At 41.8% G+C, this 12704-nt stretch overlaps 2 protein-coding genes across 3 annotated transcripts; both read left to right on the forward strand.

The window, feature by feature from the left end:
* Positions 1-534: 534 nt before the first annotated feature.
* fdft1 (farnesyl-diphosphate farnesyltransferase 1) lies at positions 535-7974 on the forward strand. 2 transcript variants are annotated; one of them, XM_085383387.1, is made up of 8 exons: positions 535-742; positions 2431-2528; positions 3528-3711; positions 3802-3930; positions 4640-4831; positions 6559-6735; positions 7035-7187; positions 7278-7974. In XM_085383387.1, the coding sequence occupies exons 1-8, from the start codon at positions 644-646 to the stop codon at positions 7503-7505; spliced, it is 1260 nt and encodes a 419-aa protein (XP_085239513.1). In that variant the 5' UTR covers positions 535-643; the 3' UTR covers positions 7506-7974. The 2 variants fall into 2 exon arrangements, with proteins under 2 accessions (XP_085239513.1, XP_085239512.1); XM_085383386.1 differs by lacking the exon at positions 535-742 and having other exon boundaries at positions 842-2528.
* A 584-nt stretch (positions 7975-8558) lies between these two features.
* Positions 8559-11434, forward strand: ctsbb (cathepsin Bb). Its single transcript, XM_085383391.1, has 10 exons — positions 8559-8780; positions 9301-9424; positions 9532-9617; positions 9720-9834; positions 9956-10071; positions 10263-10348; positions 10446-10586; positions 10678-10794; positions 11009-11137; positions 11262-11434. The coding sequence occupies exons 2-10, from the start codon at positions 9302-9304 to the stop codon at positions 11336-11338; spliced, it is 990 nt and encodes a 329-aa protein (XP_085239517.1). The 5' UTR covers positions 8559-8780; position 9301; the 3' UTR covers positions 11339-11434.
* The last annotated feature ends 1270 nt before the right edge of the window (positions 11435-12704 follow it).

Below are 12704 nucleotides of genomic sequence, written 5' to 3' on the forward strand. Positions count from 1 at the left end.
GTGGTGGGATGCATCACGAGCAATGATGAGTCTGACTGCAGGATGGGGGTAAAGCGATTGATGCTTTGATGCATGGGATAACAATCTCTGCATCAGTGTCAAGAAAACAGAAGGAGATGATTGTGGATTTCAGGAGGGATGGAAACTCCCAACCAACCTGCACATTGGATGAGCAGCTGTGAGAATGATCTCCAGCTTTAGAAGTACCCGAGAACCTTAACTGGAGCTACAACACTTCCTTCCTGGTTAAAAAGACTCACCAGTGCCTTTGTTTTTATAACATACAAGGTGCTGCTGTGTATAAACAGTCAACAGGTATCAGACCTGGCCGGGATTACCACGATTTCATTGAGCAGACAGTTTCTTTCTTGATTAACTAACGGACCAATCAGCAGCTGGGCTCCACTGACAGCCCAGGGCGGGGCGGGGCATCACACCAGTGACTCTGGCCGCTCATTGGACGTTAACCTCTAAGCCCATGACTCGCCAGCCAATCAGACGCTCCGTTGATCTGACGAGGCTCCCGGCCGCAAACCGTGTCCTCGCTCATGTTTGTGGTGCTGCCGCATCTCAGAGACACGAATATCTGATGGGGCTACATCTTGTCAGTCTGCCAGAGTAACCGCTGAACACCTGAAGCAACATGGACATCCTGAAGTCGCTGGGTCACCCGGAGGAGATATTCAACCTGTTTAAATTTAAGATGGGTGGATGCAGAGCCGTCATGCCAAAGTTGAATTATGTGAGTAAAATCTACTCGAAAACGCAGTCTGAGCTCATATTTATAGATTCGTTTGAATACTAACACATCAGCCACACGCAGAGAAAGGATGTTGCGCGGATTAAAAAGCAGATAGCCGTTCCTCTTTTCAGAGCATCATCACAGTGAGTCTGCGCAGAGGAAAAAAAACAAACCAAAACAAAAAGCACATAGCCATATCTGGCACTTTACACCTCAAACCTAACTGAGCAACACGGTCCTTAGTTTTGCTCCAAACGATCCGGGTGAAAACAGAGACAGCTAATTGGACTTTGTCAAATTAGATCTGCGCTCACACAGTCTACTCACACAGGCAGAGATGACCATTGACTTGGGATTTACCTTACATAATGAGCTTGGAGGGCGCACCGGTGGGGAGAGATGCTGTGCGCGTGTTTGACGGATAATCCCACTGTTTTAACGCCAATGTGACCCAGAGGCAGGACCCGGAGAGCCTGCAGACTGCACCATGCCAACGAGGCTTCGTGCTCGGATTGGCAGCATTACTTAAACAAAACACACACACAGTAAAAATATTCTTCATTTAAGATTTGGATTAAAGCACCCGAGGAACAAACCTGCACAGGATGTCAAACGTTAGAGCTCAAGTCTGTCATCTGATTGTATTAAAAGCCAAATTGTTGTGCAAAAGCAACACAAGTGCAGTAATGTCTGAGCACAATCGATGTAAACATTAAAAAGAGAAATAAAGGTTATAATGAGTTGTCCGTTTGTTTTAGTATACGTCTCATATATTTGTTTTAAAAATCTTTTTCCTGGAGTATCACAGACTTGCAGGTCACGAATTTTCCCGTCCTTCACGCTGTCTCCCACCAGATGTCAGCAAAATACAGTTTTCATGAGTTCTGCTTTTTTCAGGGGGAGGGGTGTTCAAACTTGCTAAGGTTTGTTTTTCTATTGCAATGAAGGCTTTATATTGCACAAAGTCGCAGTCGACACCCCACAGCTGACTGTTTGCTTATCGCGCACAGCCAACATTATCTAGCTGCATGCGTGCATGGAGATACAACTAAATAGCAGCTAATGCGTGCTTTCTTTAAAAAGAAAACACTGCTCACCTTTAGCGAAAAAAGGCTTTAGTGCAGCAAAAACCCCAAATCGGACCCCCCCCCATTTTTAGCATGCGGGAAGTAGGTTATGGAAGTGAACTTCAGCTGGCGTTGTTTTGGGGGCAGGGGTGGGAGGAGTGTGCCTGCTCATAACAGCAGATCTACAAACGCTGCGCACTGGCCACGCTCAGCCACGGTTCAAGGTTAAAGTGCTTAAAGATCCGCGGGGCGCTTATTTAACTCCACGCAGCGTCGTCCACACAGCGTTGTTCACCTCTCTTGTCCTCTACATGGACTTCATGTTTCACGCTTCCTCAACAGGCGTGGCGTCAACATGGATAGTGTGGTTTCATAGCTGCAGAGTCGTTCTCGCTGTCGGTTTTTCGTATGGCCGGAGCTTGCTGCAAGTGTCCGCTGTCTCTGTCCGTGTTCAAGCGCTCTCTCTCGGTGGCTCCGCGTGGCTGCGGCTCCGCTCCACGCTCTCTCCTGCACGGGTGGAGGCTCGGGGAGAGGGGCCTGCAAGAGGCCGCCCGACCCTCCAGCGCCCTCAGACCTGCAGGCTTCTACCGACAAACAGCTTTTCTCTGTCTCTCCTGTCAGGAGTCCATGACTGAGAGTCTGCGGACCTGCTACCTGTACCTGAACCAAACCAGTCGCAGCTTTGCAGCTGTGATTCAGGCGCTGGACGGTGAGTTGAGGTGAGTAAAACTTTACTGGAGCTGGCTCCAGGTGAGGACACGTGTGTGCGTGCACATGGTTTGTTTTCTTTAGAGCAAAACAAAGGGTCTTGGCCGAAACACTCCCCCTTTAAAAAAAAAAAAATCCCTCAACTTATCTCATAAGTTTCTATTTTTTGTCGACTTTTGACTTTTTTTTTAGTATTATTAATTCCGTTTAGTGTTTATTTCCAGAATGTCTTACTTTAGTTGGGATTCGTTTCAGTGCCAGTTTTAGTCTTTAACTATAGTTGTATGGAGGGCATATGCTCGAGGCAACATTTAGGATGAGTATTACAAAAATAATAGAAACGCTGAGAGCAGTTGACCCACAGTACAGCACCAAAGCGTCATCAGGCAAGTTATGATGACAAACTTTATAAACAAGTACTCAAACTAAAGATATACATTCAAAAAGTACATGTTAGGTTTTTGTATGACAGACTTTTTTTGTCCTGGCTGTGTGATGTTGTTACCAGCATCATGTGAAGCAAAATACCATGGCGGGTAAAGGAATCACAAATTAATCTAACATGCATATCTTTGGTCTGTGAGAGGGACCTGGACCAGGACCTTCCCAATTCATTATTTGGGATGAAATATCCCTGTAATCTAAGACAGACTGACAGGCATTCATTCCTTTTATGAACCCTAGTTTAATTCTTTCATTTTGAGCCAGATATTAAACACGAATCTTAAATAAAATTTTGATATCAAACTACATTTCTATGTACTTGAAAGACTCTCCATAAATAAAATGGGTGTTAATTAACGTTTCCATTGCAGGCTTTTCAGGGTTGCAGAGGTGAAGGCTGCCATGTACCTTTTCTTTTTCTGCATTTAAAGTTTATTGTTGAGTAGTATTAATAGGAATATAAAAAATATCTTTGATGCAGCCATGCAGGAGTTTTTCACATATAGACACTTGACATACCTGCTACCTTTATCATTGTGTAAATCCTCCTTGTGTCTATGATCCAGACATGCAGTTTGCATTTTCTACCTGGTTCTGCGTGCACTGGACACAGTGGAGGATGACATGACCATTCCTCTGGACAAGAAGGTTCCCATGCTCAATGACTTCCACACCTTCCTGTACCAGGATGAGTGGTGCTTCATGGAGAGCCAGGAGAAAGATCGTCAGGTCCTGGAAGACTTCCCAACGGTCAGTGGGTTGTCAAGGGTTATTTACCAAGTTTGGGCAAATTAAGGCAGTGACTAATTGGTAACTATAACCTTTGTCCTCTAAAACCAGATATCGCTGGAATTCAGAAACCTCGCTCAGGAATACAGAGACGTCATCTCGGATATCTGCCACCGTATGGGAGTGGGAATGGCTGAATTCCTGGAGAAGAAAGTGGGATCTATGAAGGAGTGGGACCAGGTAAATGTTATGCTTCTGTTAGTTGTTCTAGCACCATAATGACTACATAAATGACTGCTTTGAGTTGGGGGGGGGACATAAAGAGTAAGTTCTAAAATTACTGGAGTAACGACCCAAAATAATTATTACATTGCAAAATAAAAGCCTTTTATTTTGAATAAAATGTCATCACTCTGATTAAAAACTGAATGGATGTTATCAGAGGTTTGTAAGCTACAAACTAGCTGTTGACTCACTGGTACAGCTCAGGAGCAGATAGTAAGCTTACAATTTTATTGAATTAGCTACAGTAGCGTTCAGATTTGCAGCTCCTTACTTCTTAAATCAGCTGCAGAATCAACCAGAACTTAAGGAAGGTGATTTTAAATGTTTCCTTTATTTATGGCAGTAGACAATTTTGCTTTGACTAATTTATTCATTATTTATTGAGACAGAGGTTTTATATATTTCTTTTTTATTGCCTGTACTTAATTGCTTTATGGGTGCGTGCGTGCGTGTGCGTGCTACTGTTTTATAAAACTCCTCTGATTGTACTGCTGTCTTTCTTGGCCAGGACACTCCTGTAGAAGAGATTTTTAATCTAAAGAATCTTGTCATGTAGCTATATGATTCAGCTCTGAATATTACATAATATGAATGTTTAATCATAAGCCAGGATTTTGTTTCTCTTAAGTCCTGCACTGTGATTTGTTTTTCTGTTTTTGTGCAGTATTGTCACTATGTTGCCGGTTTAGTCGGCATTGGCCTGTCCCGGCTGTTCTCTGCGTCTCAGCTGGAGGACCCTGAAGTTGGGCAGGACACTGAACTTGCGAACTCCATGGGCCTGTTTCTCCAAAAGACTAACATCATCCGAGACTATCTAGAGGACACACAAGAGGGACGTGCCTTCTGGCCACAAGAGGTAGAAACAAAATCTCTTGTCTAATACCAGTGTGCCTGACCAGGGTCCGGTACTATGAAGCAAGTTTAGAATACCCAAGATATCTTTCACTTATCTGGGTTTGCTTACCCTAATCGGGCCAAGCAGTCGCACGAAGGAGGTTATCAACTCGATACGTCAGCCCAGGGGTTTCTAATCTAGCTGTGACCATGTTCACATGAATGGGGCAATTTTCCAGGAATTATGCTATTTCCTACTGAACTCATTGGTGCAGTCATAAATACTTAGAAATATCTGCCATATTTCAAGCAACTTAAAAAAGTCCAGACGCTTTTCTTTCCAAGCTCCTTAGACTACAATGACCTGGATGACTGAGAACCTTCACAGACACCTGCCATATTCATAATACAAAATGTGCTTTGTAACATTTGTTTCTATGCAGGAGGGGCTTTATACTGTCTAATGTCCTTTTTTTTTTTTTTTAAATTTTTTAAATTTATTTATGCTTAACACTAGTGACGGCTGTGGTCCTATTTGTAGTGTTTTCATGTTGTACAAACGTCTGTTTGTGTTGGCTACAGAAGGCCTTTCTGACATTTCTGAGAATGTGGTGCAAACCTTTACTTGGGCTCTAGGAAAATCTATGTTGCCGGTCAAAGGTTAAGATCACTGTGACACTAGAAAATGTGGTACTATGAAAAAAATCTTGATGCACCTATCATTCTTTTATATTTTGCTTCCAAGGACCCAGACTTTCTTTCCTTTTAAAGTGGTCAGAAGCAAGAGTTCTCCAGGGTTTCTGTAGGTATTTCAGAGTTTGTCTTTGGACATTGGCTGCTTTTTCACTCATTTTGCCTCAGCCCTTGACTGTTGTTGTTATTGTTGTTAAGCCACTTAACACTGACCTATGGAGAGAAAAGAAAAAAAAAAAAACAACAACCCCCAAAACAAACCCACCTAATTCGTGGGATGTCTGCAAATAACGGTTAACTTGGCAAATAACCCATTTTAAATGGTATCTTTGGGCATTTGGTAACTAGCCTGTTGCAAAAGCACATCATTTGTTCCCATTTATTTAGTTGAGTCTATGCCAGAGTTTAACAGCTTTTTAAATGGTATTTTTGTACCAACAAAGTGATTCTTTAAGAGGTATTAGCTGAAAACTTGGCATATCTTTAGCAGCGTGTCCTTAAAACTGGACAAGTGGAGGGCAGAAGAGGAAGCAGGTCTCCAAAAATTATCTACAGCAGGTGAACGGTATATGAAAGTCATGCCCCCAAGATTTGGGCTGAACTTCAGCCAGCGGTGTTGGAGAAATTGTCTAAATCGATGGTACTTTTCTGCATTCATAATTCCATCAGATTGAAAACCTACCTGCATAGAAAAACGCAGAGAGGACACTATCAGCCATGGATAGTGACCTCTCCAGAGCCAGGAGCTCAACATTATGATAGTAGTGTTGGGTTGTCTTGACAGAAAATGGACCAAATGCGGTCAACGTTCCAAAGAAGAGTTTCAGATGTCCCTCAGGAAGCCTGCAGTTTTACAATAAAAGGACAGTCATGTGGCCATGCTTTCACCCTGGCCTCCAATCTCTAATCAACTTATTCTCGGGTCTGTGGGATAAGTGTTTGTACTAAATTTGAAGAAATTTGCTCAAGGCTTCTAAGAAGTACATAACGAACAGAATCCAGCCAAGGCTGGTGCCAGTACAGATAAATAAAATCCTTGTTACATGCTGTGTGCAGGCTTGGAGCCAGTTTGCAGGCCGTCTTGAGGATTTGGCCCAGCCTGAGAAGCTGGAGTCGGCGCTGTCCTGTCTCAACCTGCTGGTCACTGATGCTCTGCGTCACGTCCCGGATGTTATTGCCTACCTGTCCCGCCTGCGCAACCAGAGCGTCTTTAATTTCTGTGCCATTCCACAGGTATGCGCTGCGTCACAATCTCCTCCAAACCATAACATTTAAACCTGTTCATTTTTTATTTATTTTTCAAGCTCAGAAAACAAACCATTCTGTCCATGTCCTACGGTCTTACTGGAACATGTTTTGATTTGCATTTAAAGTTTGCGAAACATTTTAATATTTTGTTTTAATAATAACTTTTTCTGTAACTGATAAACGATGGAAAATGTTGCGCTTAAATAGAGAGACCAATGAATACTGACTCATGAGAAATGATCAAACACTTCCACTTCACATGTTGTCATTTCTCTCTTGACCAGGTGATGGCAATAGCTACACTGTCAACGTGCTACAACAACCCCATGGTGTTTCAGGGAGTGGTGAAGATCCGAAAGGGGCAGGCAGTCACTCTCATGATGGAAGCCACCAATATGAGTGCTGTGCAGACAATTATCGCCCAGTACAGCCAGGAGGTGGGTTATTTTTATTTATTTATTTTTAAACTCAGTCTCTCTCTACTGCTTCCACCATATTGGTGTACTGAATGTGCTCTCTCTCTCCAGATATTACACAAGGTGTCCCCCACCGACCCGTCTCGGGAAAAGACGCTCCACATCTTGGCTGTAATCCGTGAAAAGTCCGCCCTGTCGCAGTCCAGCCTCCGCTCCAGGACCCACCACCTGTCGCCCATGTACCTTTCTGCTGCTATGGTGCTCGCTGCCCTCAGCTGGCAATACCTTAGCACTACAGCGGCACAGGCCCAAGGCACCAGTGACATGCAGAGACCTTGAACTAATTTAACCCCCTCCTTTCCTGAGCCTCTATACAAAAGAAGCCCCTGTGCCCCCTCTGAAGGTCTGTTTCTAGAGGAATTTACAGATTCACTGTGGCTGTTACAGGATGATGGACACTCTAAAGTATGACTCTGTTAGCAGGCTGGTGTCATTAAATGATTTGATCTGTAGCAGTCCATCCTGTGTCTAGATAAATTATATACACACATTGGTGTGTGTGGGTATATTTGCCATAAATGGTACACTTCCACAGTTCAGGGTGTTTTTTTTTCTTTTTTTTTTTTTCTTTTAAATAGTTTGTTTGAAACATTGTTTGAATTGTAATTATTCATCGTATTTGAATAATTGAAAACAAACGTTCACAGTTTAATCCTGCACATACTAGGATTTTTTTTTTTTTGGGGGGGGGGGGGGGGGGGGTTACCAACAACCACCACCACCACTTGTTTTTCTTTCTTTTCTCATATCACATCAAACCTAGCTCCATATTCCACTTGTGTTTCTCTAGCAGAAACACTAAAAAGTTACATTGGTGCACTCTGCAGCGCTTCCGCTGTATGTTCGACGGCTTCCAATCACAGTTGAACCTTTTCAGTCCTTTTCTGTGTGTTAATCTGTTTCATCGTTGTGTTTTTTTTTTTAAAATTAAGGAAAAACAATTATGTGCAATATCAGGGTAGTTTTTATTACAGATGAAAAGGGGAAAATGGATGTATTTTCAGGTCCTTTATAGCATCAGCAAAAGAGGGAAGAAAAAGGCATACTGAGACTACTAGCTAAGTGTCCTTAACACTGCTTTGGTGCGTTGAAAGGCTAGCACAGAGTAACTTTGTACAGAACCAAAGGAGAGCTAAAAACATTGCTATGTAATGTGACATTTTGATTTGTACATATTTGAAGAAATAAATAACAATTAATCCTGTATTTTGAGTGATTTCATGTTTTGATGCAGAGTTTAAGTGTGTGTGTGTGTGTGTGTGTGTGTGTGTGTGTGTGGGAGAAGTTCATACATATTAAACAAAAAATTAAGAATCAGAAGGTTGATGGTTAAATAAAGGAAACAAAGCTGCATCTCGTTATTGACGTATAATAATTTTAAGAGCTTGGTCAACCTTTGGAATGGCAGGCTTCTAGTCACATGAGACATGCAGGTGCATTTATTACACAGGCATGTGATCAACAACTGTAGTCTTATAAGAAGGGTAACTGTAAGGTTTGTTGAGTCAGAGAGAAGAAGAACGACGAAAAAGATCTACTAAAACAGCAACCCAGGTAAAAAATTAAGACATTTGGCAAATATGCTGATTTTTTTTTTTTTTTTTTTTGCACATATGAGTTCAATATGCATGTGGATTAATACTTTATGATTGTCTTAAGCTGAAGTTTTCATTTTTTGTTTTTAGCTTGAATCAATGTACATATATGTTAAATCTAGCTGCAGTTCTGATTCATCTGATAATATGAATGTTCTTTTAAACTTTTTTTTTTCTTTATAAATTGGAATAAAAGTATCATTTATCATTAATTGTGGATCTAATTCTTAAAGTCAGTGTTAGATATATTTCAGAAAGAATGTTTCTAATAACCAAGTTCATTGCATTCATACATGACCCAGTTCCTATGTACAGAAATGTATTTGCAACATTACTGCAAAACACATGTTGGTTATAAATAAAGGAAATGGCCTCTTTCCTTATTCCCTTTCCTTGTAACGCTCCACTGAGATGTGCTTTTGTGTGCATGTAAACAGTTTCCTGGTCACCTCCTATGATCACTGATGTCTGTTTTGCAGGATGAGTCCACTGTTCCTCCTCTCTGTAGTGGTGATGGTGTCCACCACTTGGGCACACCCTCACCACTCCCTTCTCTCCTCTGAGATGGTTGATTTTATTAACAAGGCTAACACCACCTGGACGGTAAGACCATGCAATCAGTTTTTATGGATATTTCCACATCTTAGGAAGCTGTTAACAACCCGTAAGCGATGATTTCTCTGCTCCAATTTCCTTTTTATTTGCTCCAGGCCACAAGGAATTTCCAGAATATCGATGCCACCTATGTTAAACAGCTGTGTGGCACCATACTGAATGGACCCAAGCTACCAGAGGTGTAAGTTTATCAGGTGGTTTGGACAGCTGGTCACATGAGATGACATGTGACAGTCAGCAGGTTGAGCTAATCTGCAGTGATTCTGTTTTCTCTCTTGTTTAGGCTTCATAATATTGAAGGCATTAAACTTCCTGACAGCTTTGACGCACGCAAAGAGTGGCCCAACTGTGCCACAATCCAACAGATCAGAGATCAAGGCTCCTGTGGGTCCTGTTGGGTATGACACACCAAGAAATTAAAAATACACCACCACCAAATAGAGGAGATAGGGTGGGACATTAAAAAAAATCATTACCAACTTCCATGTTCTCAGTGTTCCCGGTTTGATTTTTACACAGGCCTTTGGGGCAGCTGAGGCAATATCTGACAGATTATGTATCCAAAGTGGTGGTAAGATCTCTGTGGAGATCTCCGCTGAAGATCTGCTGGCCTGCTGTGATGAATGCGGCATGGGGTGAGCATTAGTAAAGGCTCGTGTATATAAGTAAATGGGCTGTTCATTAATTCTACTCATGAAGTTTTCATGGAAAAGTTTTTTTGGAGAAACCGTGATGGTTTATAATTACAGTCTTCAAAAATCAAATGAAGTAAAACAGCTATAACATAACTCATGGTGCACATTATGTCTTTTTGTGTTTGATGTAGCTGTTATGGTGGCTATCCTTCTGCTGCTTGGGAATTCTGGGCAAAGAAAGGGCTTGTCACAGGAGGCTTGTATGACTCTAAAGTTGGTAAGTCCATTATCCACTTGCTGAATTCAGTTTAAGTAGTTTTGGGGAGGAGCAAAAGACTTGACTTAAATGGACTGACCGTGACTGTTTATTACAGGCTGTCTACCCTACACCATCGCCCCCTGTGAGCATCATGTGAATGGAAGTCGTCCTCCGTGTGGGAGTTCAGAGACTCCTAAGTGTGTGCAGCAGTGCACTGATGGATACTCACTATCATATGAGAAGGACAAACACTTTGGTACAGAGAATTAAAATAAACTCTGCACCCTCCTAGCATTGGTTTACTTTGTCGTTGCAGTCCTTGAAGTTTCCTGTATGTCCCTCTTCAGGTAGACGCACATACGGCGTCCCGTCGGACCTGGATCAGATCATGACGGAGTTGTACAAGAACGGGCCTGTGGAGGCATCTTTCACTGTTTATGAAGATTTTCTGCTGTATAAGAGTGGTGAGGTTTATGTATTTAATTCCAGTAATGTCACTCTATATGAGTAACGTACTTCTTTGTCTCAGTTTAATATTGGGCAACTGTTTGAGAGCAAGCAAGTCGACCACTAATCTGAAAAAGCTCCACTGACACTTTAGAACGCCTGTCAGAAAATGGGTATTATTCAAAAGAGGAACAACCTTCTTCTGCTTTAATGAGCTTTTTTTTGCTGTAGGTGTGTATCAGCATGTGACAGGGGATATGCTGGGCGGTCATTCCATTAAGATCTTGGGCTGGGGTGATGAGAATGGGACGCCCTATTGGCTGGCTGCAAACTCCTGGAATACTGATTGGGGAGATGAAGGTATGGATGAAAGTGTAAGGCACATAGCCGGTGTCACATACAGGCCTACGTCACACAAAGTGCTGAAGATGAGTGGGAATGCTGGCCTAAAACTGTGTCGTCCTCTGTTGTCTTCTTATTTCAGGTTTCTTCAAAATCAAGCGTGGAAATGACGAATGTGGTATTGAGTCAGAGGTGGTTACAGGAATCCCGCTTAACTAGATGAAATAATCATCACAGCAGACAATCAAGAAATAAATCGAAGAAAAGACAGACCTCATTCTGGGGCAGATTTTGACAGATTTCATGCAATAAAGAGGGAATAAATTGTTGTGTCTTGGTCTTCATTTGCATTTCTTTACCATGATTTGCAGGTTTGTTTTCCCACAAGTGAGCTACAAATTTTTTTTACAGCTTCATTTCATTACGGAGAGAATTGAGCATTATTCATTGACATAGAGAAATGAATGTATTTTGCGATTAATCTCTGATGACCTATCATGGCAGAGCAGAATCTAGATGGTGGTGGTGGTGAAGATGAGTGAGGTTTGGATGAAGCTCCAGTTGATATGTCTATGAGGTGAGGATGGGGAGGAGGTGGGTTGCATGAATGCGAGTCTGAAAGCGAGAATGACAGAGAGTAGATCCCGAAAGTTTGAATCTATTCATCTGGACGTAGCATTTTCAGTGGGAGAAACGTTTCGTCACTCATCCAAGTGACTTCTTCACTCTCAGCTGACTGCAGGTTTCCCCAATCTTATAAACAGTACATCGCACAATGACTGAAACTAGCACATGAACATAATCCAACTTTGGGGATTTACTTACCTGGATGATCGAGCATGCATCAAGACGAAGAGTAGAGATTTAAACCACGTAGAGTGGAGGCTAATTGGCTCAAAGAATGTGGGCAAGAAGGTGATTGGATTAGAGTAATGATGTCAGTACTGAGTTTGACAACGTGGGAAAAAGTAGTGGAGTCAAGAAGAGACTAGTAGCAGCCAAACAACCCAGGAAAGCAGGCAGATGAGTGACTGCGGATCTGCCTAATTGAAGTTGCGCATAAACTTCATTGGGAAGGTAGATGAGATTATATGTTTTAGCATTCAAAATTTAGATAATTATATTTAGAGATATATACATATTATCTAGCATTCTAGCTTTAGTTGGGATGATGACATTGCTGATTTCATATACTATGTACTGAATCAGTAATTTATAATAATGATAATACCAATATAATACCATGACTCCTTAAATTACAGGATACTACAGCAAACGAAAATCAAAAATCACATATCCAAATAGTCCTCTTTAGGGGCCACTGTAAATTAGTCCTCCTTTGGTGTTGCAGCTTATTTTTGACTGTGGTGAGAAATGTGATTTGCTACAGTCTTAACAGTGTTTTAAAAAGCATGTGCCTGACAAGATTTAAGATGTTTTAAATTTTACTGGATGCCCTTCTTTCACAATTTGTGGTAGATCCATCCAATGGCAATTCCTTTTGTACACTAAAGGAAAAAAGCTGAAAAGGTTACAACACAAACTTTTAAATGAACTGTGACTTACAGGACAATGTCAAGCAGAG

Source organism: Rhamphochromis longiceps, linkage group LG15 (assembly GCF_057381845.1).
Source record: "Rhamphochromis longiceps isolate RC_006_pf linkage group LG15, R_longiceps_female_GT1.1, whole genome shotgun sequence".
Classification (NCBI taxonomy): Eukaryota; Metazoa; Chordata; class Actinopteri; order Cichliformes; family Cichlidae; genus Rhamphochromis; species Rhamphochromis longiceps.

What these genes read in the sequence shown, in the direction of transcription:
- fdft1 (XM_085383386.1), top strand. Translation starts at nt 2,218, where the DNA reads ATGGCCGGAGCTTGCTGCAAGTGTCCGCTGTCTCTGTCCGTGTTCAAG. An exon ending in GCGCTGGACGGTGAGTTGAG is followed by an intron (nt 2,529 to 3,527) that starts GTGAGTAAAACT and finishes TCTATGATCCAG; the next exon opens with ACATGCAGTTTGCATTTTCT. An exon ending in ATTTCTGTGCCATTCCACAG is followed by an intron (nt 6,736 to 7,034) that starts GTATGCGCTGCG and finishes TCTCTTGACCAG; the next exon opens with GTGATGGCAATAGCTACACT.
- ctsbb (XM_085383391.1), top strand. Translation starts at nt 9,302, where the DNA reads ATGAGTCCACTGTTCCTCCTCTCTGTAGTGGTGATGGTGTCCACCACT. An exon ending in CTTGTATGACTCTAAAGTTG is followed by an intron (nt 10,349 to 10,445) that starts GTAAGTCCATTA and finishes TGTTTATTACAG; the next exon opens with GCTGTCTACCCTACACCATC. An exon ending in TACTGATTGGGGAGATGAAG is followed by an intron (nt 11,138 to 11,261) that starts GTATGGATGAAA and finishes TTCTTATTTCAG; the next exon opens with GTTTCTTCAAAATCAAGCGT.